This window comes from Diadema antillarum, unplaced genomic scaffold (genome assembly GCF_040938485.1).
Source record: "Diadema antillarum isolate AM-2024a unplaced genomic scaffold, OU_Dant_1.0 scf00000018, whole genome shotgun sequence".
In the NCBI taxonomy this organism is placed as follows: domain Eukaryota; kingdom Metazoa; phylum Echinodermata; class Echinoidea; order Diadematoida; family Diadematidae; genus Diadema; species Diadema antillarum.
The window spans coordinates 1,578,451-1,600,740 of record NW_027270907.1 but is presented as its reverse complement, the minus strand read 5'-3'; the positions used below and the strand labels follow the sequence as shown (position 1 = coordinate 1,600,740).

The 22,290-nt window shown below is 36.7% G+C and overlaps 1 protein-coding gene across 1 annotated transcript; it reads right to left on the bottom strand.

Moving 5' to 3' along the window:
* Positions 1-6,993: 6,993 nt before the first annotated feature.
* On the bottom strand, positions 6,994-17,924 carry LOC139727580 (peptidyl-prolyl cis-trans isomerase FKBP1A-like). Its single transcript, XM_071638565.1, has 5 exons — positions 17,775-17,924; positions 13,551-13,598; positions 12,681-12,796; positions 10,781-10,854; positions 6,994-10,183 (listed from the first exon to the last, which is right to left on the bottom strand). The coding sequence occupies exons 1-5, from the start codon at positions 17,809-17,811 to the stop codon at positions 10,126-10,128; spliced, it is 333 nt and encodes a 110-aa protein (XP_071494666.1). The 5' UTR covers positions 17,812-17,924; the 3' UTR covers positions 6,994-10,125.
* Between the last annotated feature and the right edge of the window lie 4,366 nt (positions 17,925-22,290).

Genomic DNA, 22,290 nt, shown 5'->3' with positions numbered 1-22,290 from the left:
TTGAGTGTCGTCAGCATACATAGCGTAGTTGACTCCATGATGACAATTGATGATTCTGGTGAGTGGACCTGTATAGAGGAGAAAAAGAAGGGGGCCGGCAACAGATCCTTGCGGGAGGATCCTTGCGGAAGGGACTATGCATTTATGTTGATAATGATTTTTGATAGAAACATATTAAATTGTTATTTCCCGCCCCTCCCCCCAACCCAGAAAGAAAGAAAGAAAGAAAGAAAAATAAGAAATCAATGTGAAAAGAAATCATTATGTGTCTCGCCTCGCCTGGCGATGACTCAACATTCATCAATCATAGCTGACCCTTTCAAAAATACATTTTCTGCATGTTGGGTACATTCATATAGACAGATGAATGTTTACGAAAATGTTTCTCAGTGACACAAATAAAGTAACACATACCCCTTCTATTAGGATTTAACCAGACCAAGTATTGTGAAGACAGTCCTTCTCTTCACGCGTGATTGAATGATATAAAATATGTATTTTAAACGAGTGTCATAGGAACTGATGAACAAACATGGTCCTTTACCATTATCACAATTGACTTCATTGCGTAGATTATAGTAGAAATTGAAAAGATCGAGTTAACTTGGCGCGATTGCAATCGAGCTCTTTTAGACCAAGTTGACCAGGTTGTGCTATACGCGATCCTCCCGTGGTGTATTTTCAAGTATGAAAAACAACTCTCGTTCTGTTCATACACGTACTTACAGACACTTACACACACCATATATAACTAATGAGCGTGACATCTTACCGTATGTCATGAAAACAATGTCGAACACTAAACAAAAACAAAAACAAACCACGCCACATCACTGCTGTCTTTCTATTTAAATTTATCTCCCTTTCTCTGTCCATCTGTCTGTCTGTCTGACAGTCCGTCTCCCCACTCTCTCTTTCTCCTTCTAGACCTGAACTCTTTTCAATGCACTCATTCACGAATAATCGGACTTGACAGCCTAGGCGCGGTTAGACTGGCGAAAGATCGAGAAGTTTTTGATCGCGATCTTTAAAATCGCGATCTTTAAGATCTCGATCTTAAATTGCAAAGTTTAAGTGCGGCTAATGTCACAAGAGAGGCATGATCCGAGGGCATGATCGTGTAAGAACCAGCTCGGACCCACACTACGATACCTACCGACACGGATGAAATAATTATAAAAAAGGGAATTTACTCTCCCCCCCCCCCCTACAAAATCCCGCAAACAACAAACAAACAAACAAACAAACAAACAAAACAAAACATGAGAAAAACAGATTCCCTTTTCCCCCACAGCGAAATCAGTGAAATTTTGAGTTAATAAATAAATGGACAGAATGAATAATAAAAAAAAACAACAACAACAGGAGATAGACGGTGGTAGAGATGGAGGAGAAAGACGGAGGTGAAATAAAAACAAACAAACATTGAAATGTAGTACAGCAGAATCATTAACTGCATTTTAACTCTTTGTGTTTGATACGCTCTCTCCTTGCAGTTGTCTATGCTACTACCAGCCTGGCAGTCGGGCGGCTACTCATCTAGCTTTTCCCTCCCCGCCCCCTTCCATTCTGCATCTCTTCGGTATACAGTATGTCCCCCTTCCAAAAAAAAAAAAAAAAAAAAAATGCAATCGGTTTTTGAATTGATAACTTCTAATATGATTAAACTGTCTGGATGCTATTTCATGGTCTAAAAATATAACATTTTACCAATATTTTGCAGAAAACCCCATTCAGTTTGGATAAGTGGTCACAGAGAAATGTGAATCGTTGTAAAGCATGTCGTGGATGTGATTCTTCCCAGTTTAGCACTTGGATGCTCTTGGAACTGCATATTAATGCGTGAACACAATGGACAAAACTTTGAGGGAAGGGATTTCTGACATGCCCTACAAAAATCCTCGTTTCTCTTTGACCAATGAAGCAAAATTGGATAGGGTTTTCTGCAAGACGTGGGTAATAAGCTATAGTTTCATACCCTGAAATTGTATTTGGATTGATTCACTATTTTTAAAGTTATCATTGCGGAGGGTCCCGTTGTATTTTTTCTTTTATTTATTTATTTATTTATTTATTTTTTTTTTTTGGGGGGGGGGGGACATACGGTATATGGACTGGTGGAAGGTATTAACGAGGAGACAAGGATAGCTGGCCCTAATGTTCATTGACTTTCATATGAGAAGATGACAAACCTTCATACCTCAACCGAAGTTCTTCCCTGGATTCTGTATTGTCCTCGTGGAACGTCATGAATGATCAGCAGTTGCCATGGTTACGTGGAAGTTATAACCTAGATTATGTAGGTATCGTAGACTAATTATTAATCTATTTAATTATTTTGTGTCTGAATGGAACTATGTACTTCCATACATCAGATACAAAGCAGTCATGTGTACACACACACACACATAAAAGCAAAAAAGAAAAAAGAAAAAAAAGGAATGATTACTATTTTGCTCTCACTCATCGTCGATTTTGAACTCAGATAATTTTGATAAATCTGATTTTTGTTTAAAAGGAATAGAGTGGTAAGACGCTGTAAAAGTCGATTAAATACTCACTTTTGGAAATGAATGACTGCATTAGATTAACTGTTGTGGTAAGTGTAATTCTTGTTTCAAAAGAAGAGACTGGTATGACACTGTAAAAGTCGATTAATTTTTTTTTTTTGCTTTTGAAAATGAATAAATACATTCGATTAACTGTTGTGGTGCAGTAAAATAGACTAAACTGTGTTTCATACTACTACACAATGCATTAAAACTATTGTTATCAGAAAATTCGAATTTCATTTCAAATACTAGAAGACAGCGTTAGCTTTAGAACAGTTACCACTTGTAAAAAAAGGTATTACTGCCACTCGGTGGAATTGCACTTGGTCTATTGCCCATTTGTCTCATTCCATTTGGACCAGTTGCCAGTACGCCTTATTGCTTCTAATTACCAGTTAGATTATGCCCATTTGTTTCAATATCCAATTGCTCTATTACCCTTTATCTACGTCTTAGCTAGTATACAGACGAGGTGGCAATAAGACTGTTAGGCCATAAGACGAAATGACAATAGGCCAAAGTGGGCACTAGGCGTATAGTGATTATTATATTAAGTTACTATTTGAAGAATGATGTCTCTACACATCATCTACAATAATTCGTACTGGTATATTCTTTATGATTATTGACCTTGTTGTCGATAAAGAGTGTTTACCTTCTTATGATTGCCATCAAATCACGCAAATGATATAATATGAAAGAATCGTTAAAATATATTCATACTACACGTGCACGCGTAGCCTGCACGTTTTGGCGCGCGAATAAATGTGCCTATATCCAGGGCTCCACACTAACTTTTTTTTTGGTGGCACGATGGGGCCACCAAAATCATCAATTTCAAATATTTGGTGGCCCGAGAGAAAAACTTGGTGGCCCGAAAAAAAACCCCAAACATTAAAAAACATTAACTCACTGCATGCATTTATGCATTTCCGGCGCAAAAAAGTTGCAAATTTATTGACATACTTTTAAAAATTTTGGTCGCCCGAGGCGGGCCACAAAATTTGCCCTTTTTTGAAATTTGGTGGCCCGACTTTCATTTTTGGTGGCCCCGGGCCACCGGGCCACCGTTAGTGTCGAGCCCTGCTATATCAAAATAACATAATCGTGACTATATTGGCAAGTGTACTTACTCCTGTTGAATCTGTCTATTGCTGTGGTTGATGCTAGAATTTGTATCAGTGTTGCCCTGTGTGTTGTTATTCCGAGAGTAAAAAAAAGATCGACATGGTTTAAAACTATCGAGTTCCAGAAATTGATTCGTATGGTTTGGTTTTGTATCTGTTTATTATGATTGTCACAATCATTGTTAGTACTTTGTAAGAACAGTGGAGCCTTTTGATGTTTGTGAATTTTTATTTCGATTGTAGACTATTGACACACCTTTAAATTGCTGAAGTTACAAGTGATTCTTAACTTGGCAACGCACCGACTGAAAAAAAAAAAATATACATGTATATCCCTAGGCCTACATCTTTCTGATTTTATATGCTCACTTCAATGAATAGACACTTCCTTTTCGTATCTGTCCTAAGATGTGAAATGCAATGCAGAGGTGCCGATTTTATGATGACGAAACGGTGCACTGTGCAGCGAAATTCCTCTAGAACTCGTTTAGTTGATGCACATAATAATTAGACAAATTTGTAGAGCGCAGCTACTATGTAAATATACTCTACTGCGCTGTGATGTACCAGGGCTCCTGACATTGTTACTGATTAGACACACAACAAATTAATCAAAGGCTTCTGAAAAAAAGGTAAGTCTTTAACAAAGATTTGAAGACGGCAAGTGATGGGGCCTTCCTCATTTTCTCAGGTAATTTGTTCCAAAGTTTTGGAGCAGCACAACTGAAGGCACAATCCCCCAAGGTTACTTTTGTTTTTTTAAGTGAGGTTGCTTTAGAAGCAACTTATCCTATTTACTTCGTAAATTATGAGAATATGAATGTGATTTCAATGATATTAGTTCTGATAAATAACCAGGTGCTTGACCATGCAGTACTTTATAAATAAGTAACAAAATCTTAAATACGATTCTCTGAAGTTACTGGCAACCAATGTAACATTCCCCTTGACACCAAAATAAAATACATCTTATCTCCTATAGTTTGTCAGAGCTTTAGTTGTTGTTTTTTTTTTTTTGTACTTTGCACGGTAGTTCTGGTATCCAGAAAGTTGAAAATGACAGACTGAGTCAGATGCAGCTAGCATTTCGATTGGAAATAATTCTCGCACTGACAAGTTCTATTAGACACAGGAATTATAACATTCATATTGCTGATGATAACGTTTACTTGATTGTGAATGAAAGCATTTTTTTTTTCATGAAGCATCTGCTGCGGATCCTAAAAGTTGCTGGTGCCAAAATACGAATTTCCGTTTTACATTTACTCGTCTATCCTCGTTTTCTATTGCATTAAATAGATCATCACACTGTGAACTTGCAAATAGCCATGTACTGAATCTTTATGATTTGTGTGACCTTACCGGATTTTTTTAAATAATACAACCATGTGCAAAACTTCATTATTTTAGCGTAAAGGTCAAATTTACCATGCTTATTTTCTATAACACCAAGCAAAGTATTTACTATACTCTCACAGTGTGCCACATATTTATATATTACTATTGCTGATTATATTATTACTATACATTCATCTCAGCCACCGCAAACGAACACTGGAACATGGAACAGTCAATCATATCACGTAATATCTGTAGCATACAATATTTTTATGACCTCATCATATCATCGACATAATCAAGCATGCCCATTTCAAACATGAAGAATAATTTAATGAGATGATTCTTAAAGGACAAGTTCACCTTCATAGACATATGGGTTTAGTGAATTAGTAGAACACACCTGTGAGAGTTTGAGGAAAATCGAACAATTCGTTCAAAAGTTATGAATTTTTGAAGTTTCTGCTCAGTCACGGCTGGATGAGAAGACTACTATAGCTTGTGATGTCACATGTGTACAACGATATAAAGAAAGAATAAAGAAAATTCAACATATTTTCACTTTTCTCGCAAAACAAAAGAATACTCGACTTCTCTCTTTCAGAAGGCAGGGTGAATGATATTACATACGTCAGTTACAAGTCGAAGAAATGTGCACTTTATTAAAAACTTAAAGTTTTGTGAAATTCTCTTTTTATTTTCGTTATATCGTTGTACGCATGTGACATGATTCACTGTAGTAGTCTTCTCATCCAGCAGTGACTGCGCAGATACTTTAAAAAATAATAACTTTTGAATGGATTGTCCGATTTCCCCCAAACTTTCACCGATGTGTTCTACTAATGTTATTGCCTTCACTCAATCCACATGTATATGAAGGTGGACTTGTCCTTTAAGGTCTTTTAAAACGGCTATCACCACTGATTTATCTACCTCTCTCATATATGTTGTTTGCCTCCCCCCCCCTAAAAAAAAGATCAAATGAAATCTTAAGTCTGACAAGGAGAGAAATACCTTTCTATGACATTATAAGCCTACACTGATCATACATACATATACATTCACAATATATATATATATATATATATATATATATATATACATATATATATATATATATATATATATATATATATACATATATATATATATATATATATATATATATATATGATATCCAAAATGTGTATACACCGTATTTGTGATATATATTCTTTATACATAATAAGTATTCGCGTTATCTAAACGAAATTATATTTAGATGTTCTCCTGTGATTAAAATGAATAAGACGTTGCACAACTAACGATGTCGACTTAAGAGTGGATATCACATAAAAAGAAAGAAGTTGTTAGCATGCCATTGTTTCCTTTGGGAGAATTACAGAAACTATATCACCAATACAGTACCTGATTGCGAACGTAGAGACAATAATTACACAGAAACACAGAAAACTATGTTTTTCCTTCATCCTTAGGCGTACGCCATTAAGCCGAATGCCCACTGTGCGACCTGAGCCTGCGAGCTGGTGCGAGCTGTATGGGGCGCCAAGTGTCGCAAGGACTATTTCGTTACGAAATCAGTCATTACGTTAACGAAATGATCATTTCGTTTCGTAACGAAATGACAACATTTCGTTATTTCGTAACGAAATAGGCCATGCGACACTTGGCGCCACAGCTCGCACCAGCTCGCAGGCTCAGGTCGCACAGTGGGCATTCGGCTTAGCCTTCCGCAAAGGCAGCTCGCAATGGACTCGCATACAGCGAGCAGTGGACTCGCACGCACACAGTGATCGGATCGGAGCGAGCTACTCTTGCAGCTCGCCGGTCGCGCGCTGTGTGTGCGAGTCCATTGCTCTCTGTGTGCGTGTGCTGAACATATACAAGATACCTTTGCAAAAGGCTAGGTACGCCTGGGTTCGAATTCACTCCAAAAATCAATCATGTTTCGGGCATAGTCGTAACACGTAGAATGACACACTTTATTCGAACAAATCCACAACAAATGAAGACATTACTCCATAATTAACGATTCGAGTTCATATTTTTCCTGACAGAAAAGAACTAACAAACAAAAACGCTTTTTGCAGCGTCATAACCTGTCGTATGCAGATCAAAAGAGGGCGACATTACATTTCGAACCAAAGATGTCAAGAGCATAAATTTCATGAAATGACTGAATAGACAAAATCGTAACTTTGCTGTCACTCCTTAATATTCACAAACTCGGGAACAACTAGAACAAGCTGGTACAACGTCATCACTACGACCTTCTGAAGCACTACTGAAGAGATATCCTGCACACTCATTTCTCATGAATATTAATGAGGATATATGTCATTGATTTATTCATTATTTTTTCCCCCATGGTACGGAGTTTCACTAACGATGAAAATAATGATAAGGAAATGTTGTAATTATTGGCCCTCTATCTTATATTCGAAGTTGTAGTTCTATTCTGGACAATGAACTCTTTTACTCTTAACATTTCTCGCAGGACAGTCTTTGATACCAAACTTAGATTAAACATATATTACGTTTTTGTTTTTCTTGACACAGCTCACATTTTATGAAGAAAGGTTCCTGAAGTTTCTACTGCTAATACCATGTTTGTGGTTACTATCTCTTATTAGAAGCTTGTGGTACTGTTTGGGCAGTGGACATTTTTCAAGATTTTTCTTGAGTCGTAACATTTCTCGCAGAGCAATCAATGATACTTCGTACCACAGTTACGAGTCATGGTTCACTCGCTCTGCTCTGACTTTATGAAGAATGTTCCAGAAAGTTCCACAGTTATAGAGGTATTGAAAGAAACGTGCCACAGCCTAATTGGTGGTAAACGTCATGATTTTACTACATGTAATGTATTATGAGTCAAAACTCTAAAGATGGCATTAAAAAAACACAAACACACAAACAAACAAACAAACAAACAAACAAACAAACAAACTGATCCAAATCAATGCGCGCATTTGACATCGACTTTTATAAACAAACACCGCGCGTGGCGCAGTGAGAACCAACATTGAGGGCAAGATAGCAGATCGAATCCATCTTTCGGTCGCCGCGGCGCGCGCGCAGTGCGTAGCAGTCACATCTTTCTACGAACATCGACGACGGAATAGGGATTGAGTTGATTCTGCTGCAATTTGAACTCGAAATCAACAAGCGCTTCGATAGCTCCTGCGGATGACGTCATGCACAGGTTGGGATAATGAAAGTCACTATCGTTGTCATTGTTCAAAGTTTCATCGTGATCTTCGATATCGCTATTATATCCATGGGAACAGAATGCATACAAATACAATGTCTAGGGTGGTGTTTACGTTGATAACATAGCCAAAAAGGCAACAAATTTCTACAAAAGAAATTCATGATATGCCAGGCTACATGAGATGAAATTCCCACAAACCCACCTGAGCCGGACACTTGTACAGACAAATCAGACATAGGAAATGACAGCAATAATTTGAATCCATTACAAGATGATTATCCCTCTCAGAAAAAAAGAAGAGACCAAAGTACATGTATAATAAATCTCGCTCTGACTTCTTCACCCTGAAGGGTTATGAATATGCAATTCCGGCTAACTCGTGAATATTCAATACTCATGTGACAATGCGCGATGGCAACAAAAAGAAAATTGTGTGGCTAAGATTTGTCAAGAGATATATCCCTCGTCCACGCCATTAACTCCCACACCACCATGGAGACTAAGGTGTAATGAATGCCAAATGTTGTTTCCTAAGAGGGCTTAAGAGACAACACTTTGCGACTTTCCTACAAAATAGAGAGGTCTCTCTGTCGTTCATATAACGATATCATGATAATTATCGTCAGCTGAGAATGATAAGGGCGTTCAGTTGCCACTAAACCCATAGTGTTCATGACCACTTAGCGTCCTTCTTATTCTCAACAGACGTTATGGTCTTATCTACCCAGGGTAGCCTATTCAGCGTTAGTACTACTCTTCCAGAGGGCCCTGTAATTATTATTAACCCGTTGCTCCCGAGATTACTCGAATTTTCATTGCTTCGAAACAGGAGGCACCTGGTTCCCGTAGACAACGGGTTAATTATCCCAGCATTGCCAGGTAGGCCTACCCATTTATACACCTGGGTCAAAATGGACATCTTATAGGCATAACACATCCAATGACGCACGCACTTAATTGTCAGGACTCGAACTCCGAGTGTCCGTTTGAAAATCAAAAGTCTTAACCACTATACCATCTTGTCCCCATCCGTTTAAACGGTGATGACGTACAGAACGAATTCAATATAAGCTGTGGTGGGTCCCCAGCTTGTTCCCATCATTATATTTACCAGACACTTCATATCGACTGACACCTTATATCGATTGACGTTAGTATCAATCTAGAACGACGAGTCAATCTCCATGAGAGCTAAACAAACTTGAATGGTCGAATCGACAAAAGTTACATACAATTTACCGTAACGAACACCACTTCTTGACGCACCGAATCAAAACATTTCAGAATACATGACAATGATATGTCAAACGTAAATGATAAATCAAACAAAACAACAACAACAACAACAACAACAAAACAATACAGATAGTAAAATACACCTGAAAGTTGTTCCAACTTAAAACTGACGACAAATAATGACAGCTGGGCGTATAAAATTTGATGTTAACGACACAATGAAAAAAAAAATCTTAATGCTCGATGGGGGAAAACACTGTCGAACGGGTAGGAAGAATTAACCTTTGGGTCGTATCATTTGATTTGCAGATGGAGCTGATATTGTTTGCCTTCGTCCATCAAAAAAAAAAAAAATAAATAAAATAAAGACACTGCCCGAGCATTGATATTACCAAACGAAAAAACAACAACAAAAAACCCGACTCCAACAACCCATATCTCTTTCTTCTAATAATTTAATACTTCATTATATTTTCGTGTGATTTAGAAATATAACTTAACAAAATGTTGTAAGTATTTATAGGTAATAACAAATTATAATATGTCTGGCAGTAGACAAACTGAATATCATAATCTTATCAAGGTATATTCTTGGTGGTCGATGGATACGACATCATTCCCGAGCCTCGGTGAGATCGACATCGTCACCCGACGTCATTTAGTCCCTTATGGCGATGAGTTCGATGTCGAAGATGAGTGTTGCATTTGGCGGGATGGTATCTTTACGTCAAGGAAGGCCCAGAAATATATCAGTAACTTTACGTCATTATATTCGCTCTGGAAATCTGCCATGACCCCCAAAAGTGTAAATGTCTCTAAATTTGCAAGGGAGAAATATTGACGTGAAAATGATACGCTCTAACGTAATAGCATGCACCATCGGTTGAATTGAAGTTATGGTGATAATAACAATACTCCTACAACAATAATTATATATTTCTATAACCTCTCGATAACAATATTGATGTAAGTTCTAATGATAGTGATAACAATGGTGATGATAATGACACTTCTACCTCTACTACGTCTTCTTCTTCTTCTACTACGAACTACTACTACTACCACTACGACGACTACTACTACCACTACTACTGCTACTACTACTACTACTACTACTACTACTACTACTACTACTACTACTACCACTACTACTATACTACTACTACTACTACTGCTACTGAAACTACTAAAGCTACTGAAACTACTAAAAATTAATGTGCGCGAGTACGCACGCTCACCCACCCGTGTTTCTTACGAACCCACTGAACAAGAATGTGATGTCATCGGGTTGAAAGGTCATTTGCAAAGGATATCATCCTGGGTAACCGTGACTTCCATAGCCGAAATCAGGTGAACAGGTGAGGATGGATCTCTCTCCGAGACTCATCTATGAAAATGGGGATGATAATGATTATTATACAGTGCGCTCCCGTTATAGCGAAAACGGTCATAACGAAATTCCGGTTATAACAAAGTAACTGAGTAAACAATTTAGACCGCAACATTATCAGCTCTTTGGGATTTGTTTATTTGTTCGGTTATAACGAAATTTCGACAAAACGAAAGAAAACTGCCGGTCCCGAGGACTTCGCTATAAAGGGAGTCCACAATAGTAAGAATTATGCTGTTAGGATGATGGCGTTGATTCAACAGTAGAACTGAAACTGATCATTACATATACGAATAGATACGATTACAAGACATGTCGCAGGATGTCAGTTTACTTTGATGAAGCTTTCGATACATGATTGTCTTCCTCATCTTAATTGTCTGTTTGGTAGATGGTAGATGTTTGTGTTATTTTGGTTGTGTTGTGGCTGTCTGTCACAGCTATAATTTACATTAACTCTTGTACTCATCATTAAATTTATCTATCTTTAAATGTAGTCCTTGTTCAAAATATACCTTTAATCAGTATATTTGATGAATGATTAATGTACTTGTTTATTAATGAAAGTTAAATTATACACATAAAAGTAAATTTCGACTTTTATGTGTTCTGAGTTTAGGCAGTATGTATGACTGACTGAACTGTTATGCTTAGAGGAAAGCTTTTGATACCTGAATTACAGGCTTATACAATGAGACTACGTCATCTGTTTTTTTCTCTCTTTTTTCGGTTTGGTTAATGTGATTTCAAGTCAATTCATTTCAATTTCTCTTCCACAGAACAATGCTTAACAAATTACAAACGGTGTTGATTTACGTTAGTTGATTGTGAAATGAAAATTAGAGGTTTCAAACGAATTGAAAGCATGTATGCATAGTGGCATTATCTATGTTCTCAGAAAAAGACATAGTTATGAGCGTGGGTCCTGAAATGGTTGAAGGACAAGTCCACCTTCATATACATGTGAGTGAATGTAGCAATATTTAGTAGAACTCATCAGTGAAAGTTTGAGGAAAATTGGACAATCCATTCAAAAGTTATGAATTTGATTAAGTTTTTGCTCAGTCACTGCTGGATGAGAACACAACTACAGTATATGATGTCACATGTGTAGAACGATATAAAGAAAATTCAACATCATCATCTTCACTTTTCTCGCATAATAAATGAACACTGGACTTGCCTCTTTCAGAAGGCAGGGGGAATTATATTGCCCTTAACATACGTTAGTAACAAGTGAAATGTGTATTTTTTTTTTCAAACTATGAAATTTTGTGAAAGTCTCTTTATATATTCCTTATATCGCTCTACGCATGTGACATCATGCGCTGCTGTAGTCGTCTTATCCAGCAGTGACTGCACAGATACTTTAAAAATGTATAACTTTTGAACAGATTGTCCTATTTTCTCCAAACTTTCACTAATGTTTGCTACTATAATATCGCTGCATTCACCGTGCAACCCACATGTCTATAAAGGTGAACTTTTCCTTTAAAGACAGATTTAATCATGATTCCATGTGCAAACTACTTACAAGGTTCGTTCGGAAACGTGACGTCATCATCGCCTTTTTCTAATTTTCATCACGTGACTCTTCCAGATATCACAGCTTTACGAAAAACGTGTGATACTTCAAAATTCCATATTCATTTATATCTTTTAAGTGTGTGCTCAATTTTACTTACAAAAACCAACTAACTTCAACCAAACTTTCACTAATGTGCCCTACTAATATTGCTGTATTCACTCAATCCACATGTACGTGAAGGTGGACTTGTCCTTTAAGGGTCGAACCGTTTGGAGAGCCCATCCGACCAACCTACCTGAGCCACGCCCACATCCCACCCCTTGATGACCTCCCCATGACCGATCTTGAACTCGAAGGGCGAGTGGATGTTTCTCCTCGAGTTGTCGAACTCCCGACCGTCCGTCAGCGTGCCTGCACGGTAGGACCAGGGATTGAGGTTAGAATAACACGGTCCTGGATCGTGTGTCATCATCAACCAATTACCATATACACCGTATCTACCTATTATGTACGCTTGCATGCACACAGACATATAATGTAACATTGTATGATACAATAAAATAAAATTTGATATAATATAATATAATATGATGTAATATAATATAACATAATATGATATAGTATAATATAATATAATATGATATATGATATAGTATGATATGATATAATATGATATAATATAATATAATATAATATAATATCGTGGATCGTGTGTCATCATCAACCAACTACCATATACACCGTATCTACCTATTATGTATGCTTGCATGCACACACACATATGATATAATATTGTATGATATAATACAATATGATATAATATAATATGATATAATACAATATAATATAATATAATATAAAGTAACATAAGGTAAAATAATATGATATTATATAATATGATATGATATGATAGATATCAAAATGTTATATAACACAATAATATGTTAATACATACTGTATAAGATATATTCACATTTTACCACTCGGATGGATGCAGTACAAACATGTCTCAATTCTATTGTGGAAGTCGACCACTTTGCTTTCCAAAAGTCATTTCAGTTGCATACAATTATCTTTCCTTTGAGTATGGTGGATTCGATTCGATGCGATTGACACTCACGAATCAGAAACGAGAGAAGGGTACGAGTACGCTGTGCACACTCACCGATATAGTGAACTACGCATGTCTGGCCAGACTTGGGAAATGTCCTGCCTGTGAAAAAGTGAAAAAAAAAGAGAAAATATCATGCTTTTGTGCACTTTCTATGTTGTTTTTACCTCAAATTTACATACACAAACAAACATACACACTACCACGTACACACACAGGCATGTGTGCAGGCAACCATATTTAAAAGTATTATGTATGTAATTATATCATTATAGAAAGAGAGAAAGCAAGAGAGAGAGAGAGAGAGAAAGAGAGAGAGAGAGAGAGAGAGAGAGAGAGAGAGAGAGGGGAGCGATGCTGCTACTGAAGACGAGAAGATTGAGAAGCTGCCAGGATGAACGAAAATAGTTACTTGTAATGATTCTTTTATGATCAGTGCGAATCAGCACAAATCTTCACAAGCACCAGGTAGAATCATCCTTCTTTCAATTGGCAAGCTTGCATTTCATGAATCATGCACTTCTCTTTTGACAAAAATTATTTTTCTTAAGTATACTGTATGTCCTTAATATGATATAATGATGGTAACACGTTTTTGCGTGTCCTCCTCAGTGCATAAACGTTCTGTCGAGGGCCTGTGCCCAAATATTTGTGAAAAATTTAAATTAGTGAAACCTAGAGAGCTACTCAAGCATGCGGAGGTCACACGGAGTTGCAAATTTGATTACCTTTTCTTAACTTCTATTATTTTATAACTCTTTTTATTGAATGTGTCCAATTTCCACAAAAATTTTCACGGCTTTACTTCTCTGACTTTCTAGTTTTCATATAGAGCAACTCAGTATCAGGATGGAATTTCACTTCTAGTAAAAGAAAGTGTGGGATCACCTTGTGATTGTACATGGTTAACACTACGAAATAACGATAAAAACTGAGCTTTTACTGTAACAACAAACCTTTTTTGGAATTTCAATAAATATTTGTTGTTAATTGCAAGTATTCCATATAAGATATGAAAGACACTCTATACTCAGTTGTGAATTTAACCTTAAAAAGAAAAACGAAAGCTCATAAACAGATATGTATTAGTTCCGTTAAATCTGTACATTCAATTTGATTCATTTGTGCGTTATTTCCATCCAACAAAAAGGTAGGCCAAACACATATACAAAGTCTACAGCTAATAAATCATATACTGTTAACAATCTGTAAGAAATATATTACATCTGACCTTGAATGTTTAGAAATTTTAGAGATACACACATTTTGCTTAACTGTGATGTTAGGCACAATGGAAAAAAAGCAAATGGGTGATATGGTGAGCAACCTCACAATGCTCCCCTTAATCTAGACACAAATAGTACTCATTTTTTATTAGATAAAGCAAAATATAAACTGTATCCCTACATTACGTTATAATGTCGTTCAAACTTTTATTGAAAGTGAATAATAGTATATAGTAAGCGGGGTGTTGCAGTTGCCAGATTATATTCAAAACATAATGCTTTCATTTTATCCACAAAAAAACAAAACAAAACAAAACAAACAACACACAAAAAAAAAAACCGGGACAAAGAGCAACAAGGCCAGCAACACGAGCAAGAACAACATTAAAAAAAAAAGGACTTAAATGGAAAAAAAATCCCTCACTATCACCATCCCGGCAACAACAACAACAACAAAACAAAAAACAAAAAAAAAAAGCCGAAATAGAGAATAAACGATCAGAAGCAAAATATATAGCATAAAAAACAACAATATAAAAAAGAAAGCATTGGGAAGGTACAACTCCCGGTGACGAATAAAAATTGAGAGTCTTGTCACATGATCTGTAGCCCTGAAGTTTGGTTTCCAAACTATACCATTCTCGAATTTCACATAATTATTATTGGTTTCAGCTGGTGTAATAACCAACGGGCTTGACAACAACAGAACCCCCCCCCCCCCCCCCCTCCCCCAAGTTTTGATCTGAGGTATGACCTAGGTTGTTTTTCCTTACGGGTAGGCCATGCCTTTTGTTCACTCGTTTTCAAGTGATAATGAAAATTAAGACCTTGGAATTTCCTGCTGTCGTAAGATTGATTGGATATATATGTGCTGCCAAAATGTGATTGCCTTACATAAGCTTTATAATGTACGTTATATAGCTTGTAATTCTTAAAATTTTTGACAATTATCGTGTATTTCACTTTTCTATTTTTTTTTGTATTGTTTCTGTTCTGTTTTTGTTTTGTTTTGTCTGATAATCTGATAATGATAATAATAATTATAAGAACAATAATGGGGCGCTGTGATAATAATAATGATAATAATAATAATGACAATGATGATAATGATGATAATAATGATAACAATAATAATGATAATAATAATAATAATAATAATAATAATAATAATAATAATAATGGGAGCGGGACGCTGTAAAATGAAAGTGGGGGCGCTGCATGCGGCAAAGTGGATAAGACTCCCGACTCCCGATCGCACTACCCGAGTTCGAGTCCCGCCCAGTGCTTACGTCCTTGGACAAGATGCTTTTACCCGCTATGTCCCTCTCGACCCAGGTGTATAAGTGGGTACCTGGCAATGTTGGGGTAATAATCATAGCAGAGACCTCTTGTAGAGCAGTGACAACACTGATGAGGCTACCCTGGGTAAATAAGACTTTATAATTTTTATATCATTATCATTATTGCATCTTCAACTATTACTACTAAATCTATTAATACTAGTGATACATGTAATAACGATAACTATAAAAGCAATGACAATAATGCTAACAGTAGTCATGATAATAATGATGATAATCTTAACGAAAACGTTGATTATATAGGGGCAATAATAATAATTATGAGAATGATGACAGTAACAAAAATAACGATGATGACAAATACTACCCACCTCTACACTTCGAAAATGTCATCATCATGATCTTTATGACGATAATTGTGATAACTTATGATGGCACGATGTAATGGCAGTGACAATTGATACGCATGTCGTTTTAAATGCATATAAAACTAAGACAGACTAAAATGATAACAATATCCATAGACAATTATATAAAAAATTACATTGTTATTCCTGGTCTATTTGGTTCTAAGATAAGGTTCTTACATATACCTCTTTGCCTGTGTTAGATTTCAATTTCAATTCAATATGAATCATTTCAGAAAATGATTTATTCAAAATGCTAATTCACAGAGAAGTGCATGTGAGTTAAAAGCGGATAGGCTATCATGCGGAAGCCTGGGGCTTGGAAATGAAGATATCTTTCACAATCCATTTTAATATCATGGCTTTAAATATGTCAAAATACATTATAAGAATACATTGAGATGACTGATGACCAAAGTATTAAAAAAAATATTCGTCAGGATAACACACACACACACACAAACAAACACTGTATAAAAACAACACAAAACATACAAAAAATACAGGACGATTGCCAAAATGTCTATGATCATTGCACAATAATTTTATGTTTAATTATTCCTGAATAATTGACAATGTTAACATTGTTAGTATGCTGCTTATAGTTTGGTTATGAACATGCAGATTCAATTGTTTGAAATTTTTTACCATCTTCCACAGATCACTTAGCGCACACGACGATGGCGGCTTCTGCACTATTTAAGACACAGTATTGTATACAAAGCTATTAACGGGTTCGATTACTGAATGTTCAGGCATCTTAGTTTGAAAACTAGTTATCATGAAAACTCTCACAGTCTTAAAGTTTTATTCGTCGCATAGATATATGCTGCACGATAAAGACTATGTCATCAGTGCAATATCGCCATATGATTAATGATGATGCATCTAAAACACTTATGACATCCACTAATACACATGCAGGCGGAGTGAAACTGTCGACAAGATTCGTAAAGGCTATTGTTGCATGCAACTTGTGATTATCTCCAGCGGAAACGGTTTTTAATGAAGATAAAGGAGGCAATTAGACTCTTAATGAATGAACGAGAGACAAGAACAAATAGGACAATGGACACAGTGGTAGTTACCCCCTCTTCTTCCTCTTATATGGGCGGGAAGGGCCCCGCGTTTGCATACCAATCACACAGCCATCGGTGTCGCTTGCTTCACCGACATGCAGCACGTTCAGCCTGAGCGAGTTACCATTCTCCAGAACTTTCTGCCGGATGAAATGTCGGTGCAACGATGAGTTTCATGCTCAGCATTCATGCAGGAAAAAAAAAAATCGGTTTGCCAAAGATATAATTGGCGCGCTGTGATCAAAAGATGATGTCTTGGTCTTACCATCCCCTGCTCTCTGGATCTTCTTTTCCAAGGTCATCTTTTTTATTTTTTGGCTAGATGGTACTCCCACTGCTCACGGTCAGCCAGAAAAAAATTGGGCTCGCGTTCAACAAACGGCACGCTGTGAATCGCGGTTCACTGCAGCTTCGGCACGAGTCCAGCGTAACGTACGATCTCACTCTGTCTTCCCCCCTCTCCCTCTTTCGGAGGCGACGAAATCTCCGCACGGACGATTATTCCTTGACAGGGACTGGAAAGACAAGGTTGTCTCAGTTGCGAAAGGAATGCGGGCAATGCTGGACTAGTCTATCCGTGAGCGCGTGTTATCATTTCGCCACGGATACCCGACCGTACTCGTCGACGCGTATCGAATGGCACGCAGCTCTCTCTTACGCGCTTTTGGAGTGGCGTCTGCAACGCTGCACGAACCAAATTTTACCGAAGCGCGGAATAAGTTCGTTTTCCCGCCAGATTGCTCCAAACCGCAACAACCAATTTCACGGAGATACTGGGGCCCCCGCAAGATACCTCGGCTCTCATCGTCCGTATCGTCGGCGCCTGCCAGATGACTTGAGGGAAATTAGCTGATGATGTCTGCGCTTACGACATGTTGGGAGACGGACAAGACGACGTTCGAACGTGACGAATGTGCAATCGATCACGCATGATTCGCGGGAAAGGGGCACACGGCTGTCTGCTGTGGGGATCGAAGGTAGCTGCTGTTCAGAAGAACTGCGCGAGATTTGATCGTTGCACCAAGTCGAAGATGATAATAATACACCACACACGGGGAGCTAGAATATCAGGCGAAATTCCATCCAGACCTGGAGAGGGCTGTAATAGAGTGCAACCCTTGATAATTACTATCTCTCTCTCTCCTCACACACACACACACACACGCACGCACACACACGCACATGCTTCAGTGAAGAAGAATCTCTCATATCTTATTCCTGTGCATATCATATCTATGTGTATATGATATAATAAGCATATTATGATAATTATGCATGTATATCTTGATGATTAGAAATACAAGATGTGTAAGCGAAGTGATCGTTGCCAAATTTCATAGCGGCTGTATTGTCGAAAAGAAACGTCAGTATTAGTACAGGGTATGTGTAAAGGAGGGGATAAAACTCATTTTGACACTTTTGTTGTCTGACAGTTCTTTTATTGTAGCTCTCGGCCGTCAGTATTACTTCATGAAAGTTACTGAATGTAAAAACAAACGTGTATGTATGTATATAATTATATAATCACTGTATATATATATATATATATATATACAATGTATGTATATATATATATATATATATATATATATATATATATACAATATACTCAGCAAAAAGTTCTCTTCCATGTAACAATAAGAACATATACCACATTTAACACCATAAAACTGCAAATTAAGTTGCAAAAATAAATCAAGGATCTCTATGATATCTTTGAAGCCTAAACAATCAATAAAGGCTAAAATAATCGAGGAAAATGAAGAATATGTGAGTTGAATTGATTTCTCAAATTAGGAAATTTGTTAATTATCTATTCTTTAATTTTCTCTTGAATTCTTAAATAACTGAATTAAAAGAATGAAATAAAGATATTCTTTTCACTCATCTTTGTGCCCTTACTCGCTATGTAATTTGAAGTTTGAGTTAACAGAAAATGTCTATTTCCCCCCGTTAGTTTCCCACTTTCAAAGTTATAAAGAGATAAAGAGAACATTTTTTTAAATATTTCATTGATGTCTCTCATTACGTTTAGCTGGTCTTTTGTTATAATTGTTATCTTGAAGAGTATTTCCAAATGAAGGACAACATGTAATTTTTTGCAATTTTTACTTTTGTGCCTTGGAGGACTAAAACTGATGTGTTTAGTCATGCGTAAAATTTCCCCTTATATTGACCTACTGGTTTGATGACCAATCAAATTACCTTTAATATGGTATATATATATATATATATATATATATATATATATATATGTGTGTGTGTGTGTGTGTGTGTGCGTGCGTGTGTGCAGAATGAATAAAAATTTCAGGTATGCATAAGTATAAATTGTCACGGTATAAGAACAGAGATTTGACAAATTAAAGTGATAATTCATTATACAGTTTAATTGAATTACAAATGTAGTTTGTAAATCATAAACTATCGTATTTCTGTAACAAAAACAGTGAAAAACAAATTGAATGACATAATTCATGTTTATTGCAGCTATATCACGTTTCCCACCATATCCGTCAATCCGCAGTAACTTAAAAGAAACCAAAACCCAAAGAGCAACGTGGATTGAGTGAAAGCAGCAACATTAGTATAGAACACATCATTGAAAGTTTGAGGAAAATCGCACTGTCGATACAAAAGTTATTAATCTTTTTAAAGTTTTGGTGTTGTAATGGCTGGATAAGGAGACTAGAAGAGATCATGACGTCATGTGTGGACAACAATATAAAGAAAACATAAAGAGAATTCGACAAAAATCCATTTTTCATGAAAATTACACATTCCATCCACTTGATACTGTCAGACAGTATGTTAAGGGTGGCAATTATTCCCCCTGCTTTCTGAAAGCGGTTAGTCAAGTGATCTTTCATTAGGCAAGAAGAGTGAAAGCATGCTGAATTTTCTTCATTTTTTTTTCTTTCTATATTTGTCCTCACATGTTATGTCATAAATTCAAGTAATTTCCTTATCCAGTTGCTCTAACACCAAAACTTTAAAAAGTCATAACTGTTGCATCGATTGTCCGATTTTCTCAAAAAAATTTAACTAATGTCTTCTACTATTGTTGCTGCTTTCACTCAATCCACATTTCTCTTTGGGTTTCCGTTTCCTTTACCCCCCCCCCCCCCCCCTTAAAAAAAATCTAATTTCACAGATAACTGCGCAAAAGTCAGCAGATATTCTTTCCTTTCATGAACCATGATACAGACAACTAGCACTCGAATCATAGGCTGAAACTTTTCCATACACAAGATGAACTTTACTCTACATACTGAGTTCCACATAATATTATTATCTTGAGATAGATATGAATGGTCAATTGAAAATCAGTGAAATGATGAGGTCATGCCTCACAATTTCCCTGCTTGTTTTAATCATAAAAGATAAAGACAAGACCAACACAAGTAGAAAATGTTTCGAAAGTAGAAAATACATTAGCTCTCTATAGCTTAATCGCATGTACTAAACCTAAACCTCAGTTCAGTCGTTTTCACAGATAAGGATTTGGCGCCCTCTTCGTCCAACATTCTTGTCCTGCAAAAATCTTGAAAAGCCATTGATTTCTGTTTTTTTTTTCTTCTATTTGGCACGACTGGAATCGTTACATCGAATAAGGGCGGAAAAGCAAACTACATCGTGTTACGTAACATGAGAAAGGAGCTGAAAGACAAAATGTACGCAAAAATACCGGCAAGAGACGGGATTAGATGAGATTACGAGCTTTGCATTATTCTCTCCTTGAATAGCGGAATTAGCCATTTGAGGTTTATTGTTGTCTCCGCTTTGTCTGACAAGACAGACGTCGTGGTATACATTGGTGGGAATCAAAATCGTTATATTTGCACCATCACGATTGCGTTTGTTCTGGAGGCTACGCTCTTTATAAGTAACATTGAAAGATTTGTTACAGTGTGACCGTTAGCATAAGTATGAATCCAATCGCTGCATTTGCACGATTATACACGATTGTGTTTGTTCTGCTATGTGGGCTAGGCTCCTAAAGTGATATTGAAAGAACTGTTACTGTTATAAGCTATTTATAGGCCTAATCGTGAAAACAACAACAACAACGTGGTAATAGTAGTGACGTGGGTTGTAGCACGAACAGCATTTATGTCGCAATGTCGACAGTACCTGTAAAACCTATAAACGTTGCTGTCATGACACAATTATCGTAAACATATAGAATGTGGTAATAAACTAGAACCATCATCGTTTTTTCATAAATTATTGTTGCATTTTCTTCAGTATAGAAATACCTATAAATTTTGGAATGATGGAATTGCGGCAGTTGTTTAAAGTTTTTTTTTTTCGGGGGGGGGGGGGGGTCTTATTATTTTTTTGGTGCTAATAGTTACAATGTTGTTCCTTAAGTGGGGAAGAGACAAAACGTGTTCTATGAGTGTATATCTCCCAAAGATTATTGTACCTAAGCGCTGAAAATACATGTCTGACATCCCTGTCATTCTACCAGTCTTAGTATAACAAGATAGGCATATAAGGTTCGGTGTAAATATGGCAGACGTTTGTCAGAGAAATAGAGAGAGAGAGAGAAAAAAACACAACCAAAAGTAGCAATGTAATAGGGGGATGGGGGCAGGTTGGTCATATGCTTTATTCACACTCTAGTAATGCAACTCGATGGAAGGTCCATAACCTGAGATATTATATAGTTATCTGTCATAACCATTGGTAAATTCATTGCATGAAATGGCAAAGATGTGTGTGTGTGTGTGTGGGGGGGGGGGGTGTATTGTTGTACCGAGAGTGTCCACGTGACAGGT

Coding starts and splice junctions, on each gene's coding strand:
- LOC139727580 (XM_071638565.1), bottom strand. CDS start 17,811: ATGACCTTGGAAAAGAAGATCCAGAGAGCAGGGGATG. Junction 12,797..13,550: donor ATGCGTAGTTCACTATATCG/GTGAGTGTGCAC, acceptor CCTACCGTGCAG/GCACGCTGACGGACGGTCGG. Junction 10,855..12,680: donor GGGATGTGGGCGTGGCTCAG/GTAGGTTGGTCG, acceptor CCATTTTCATAG/ATGAGTCTCGGAGAGAGATC.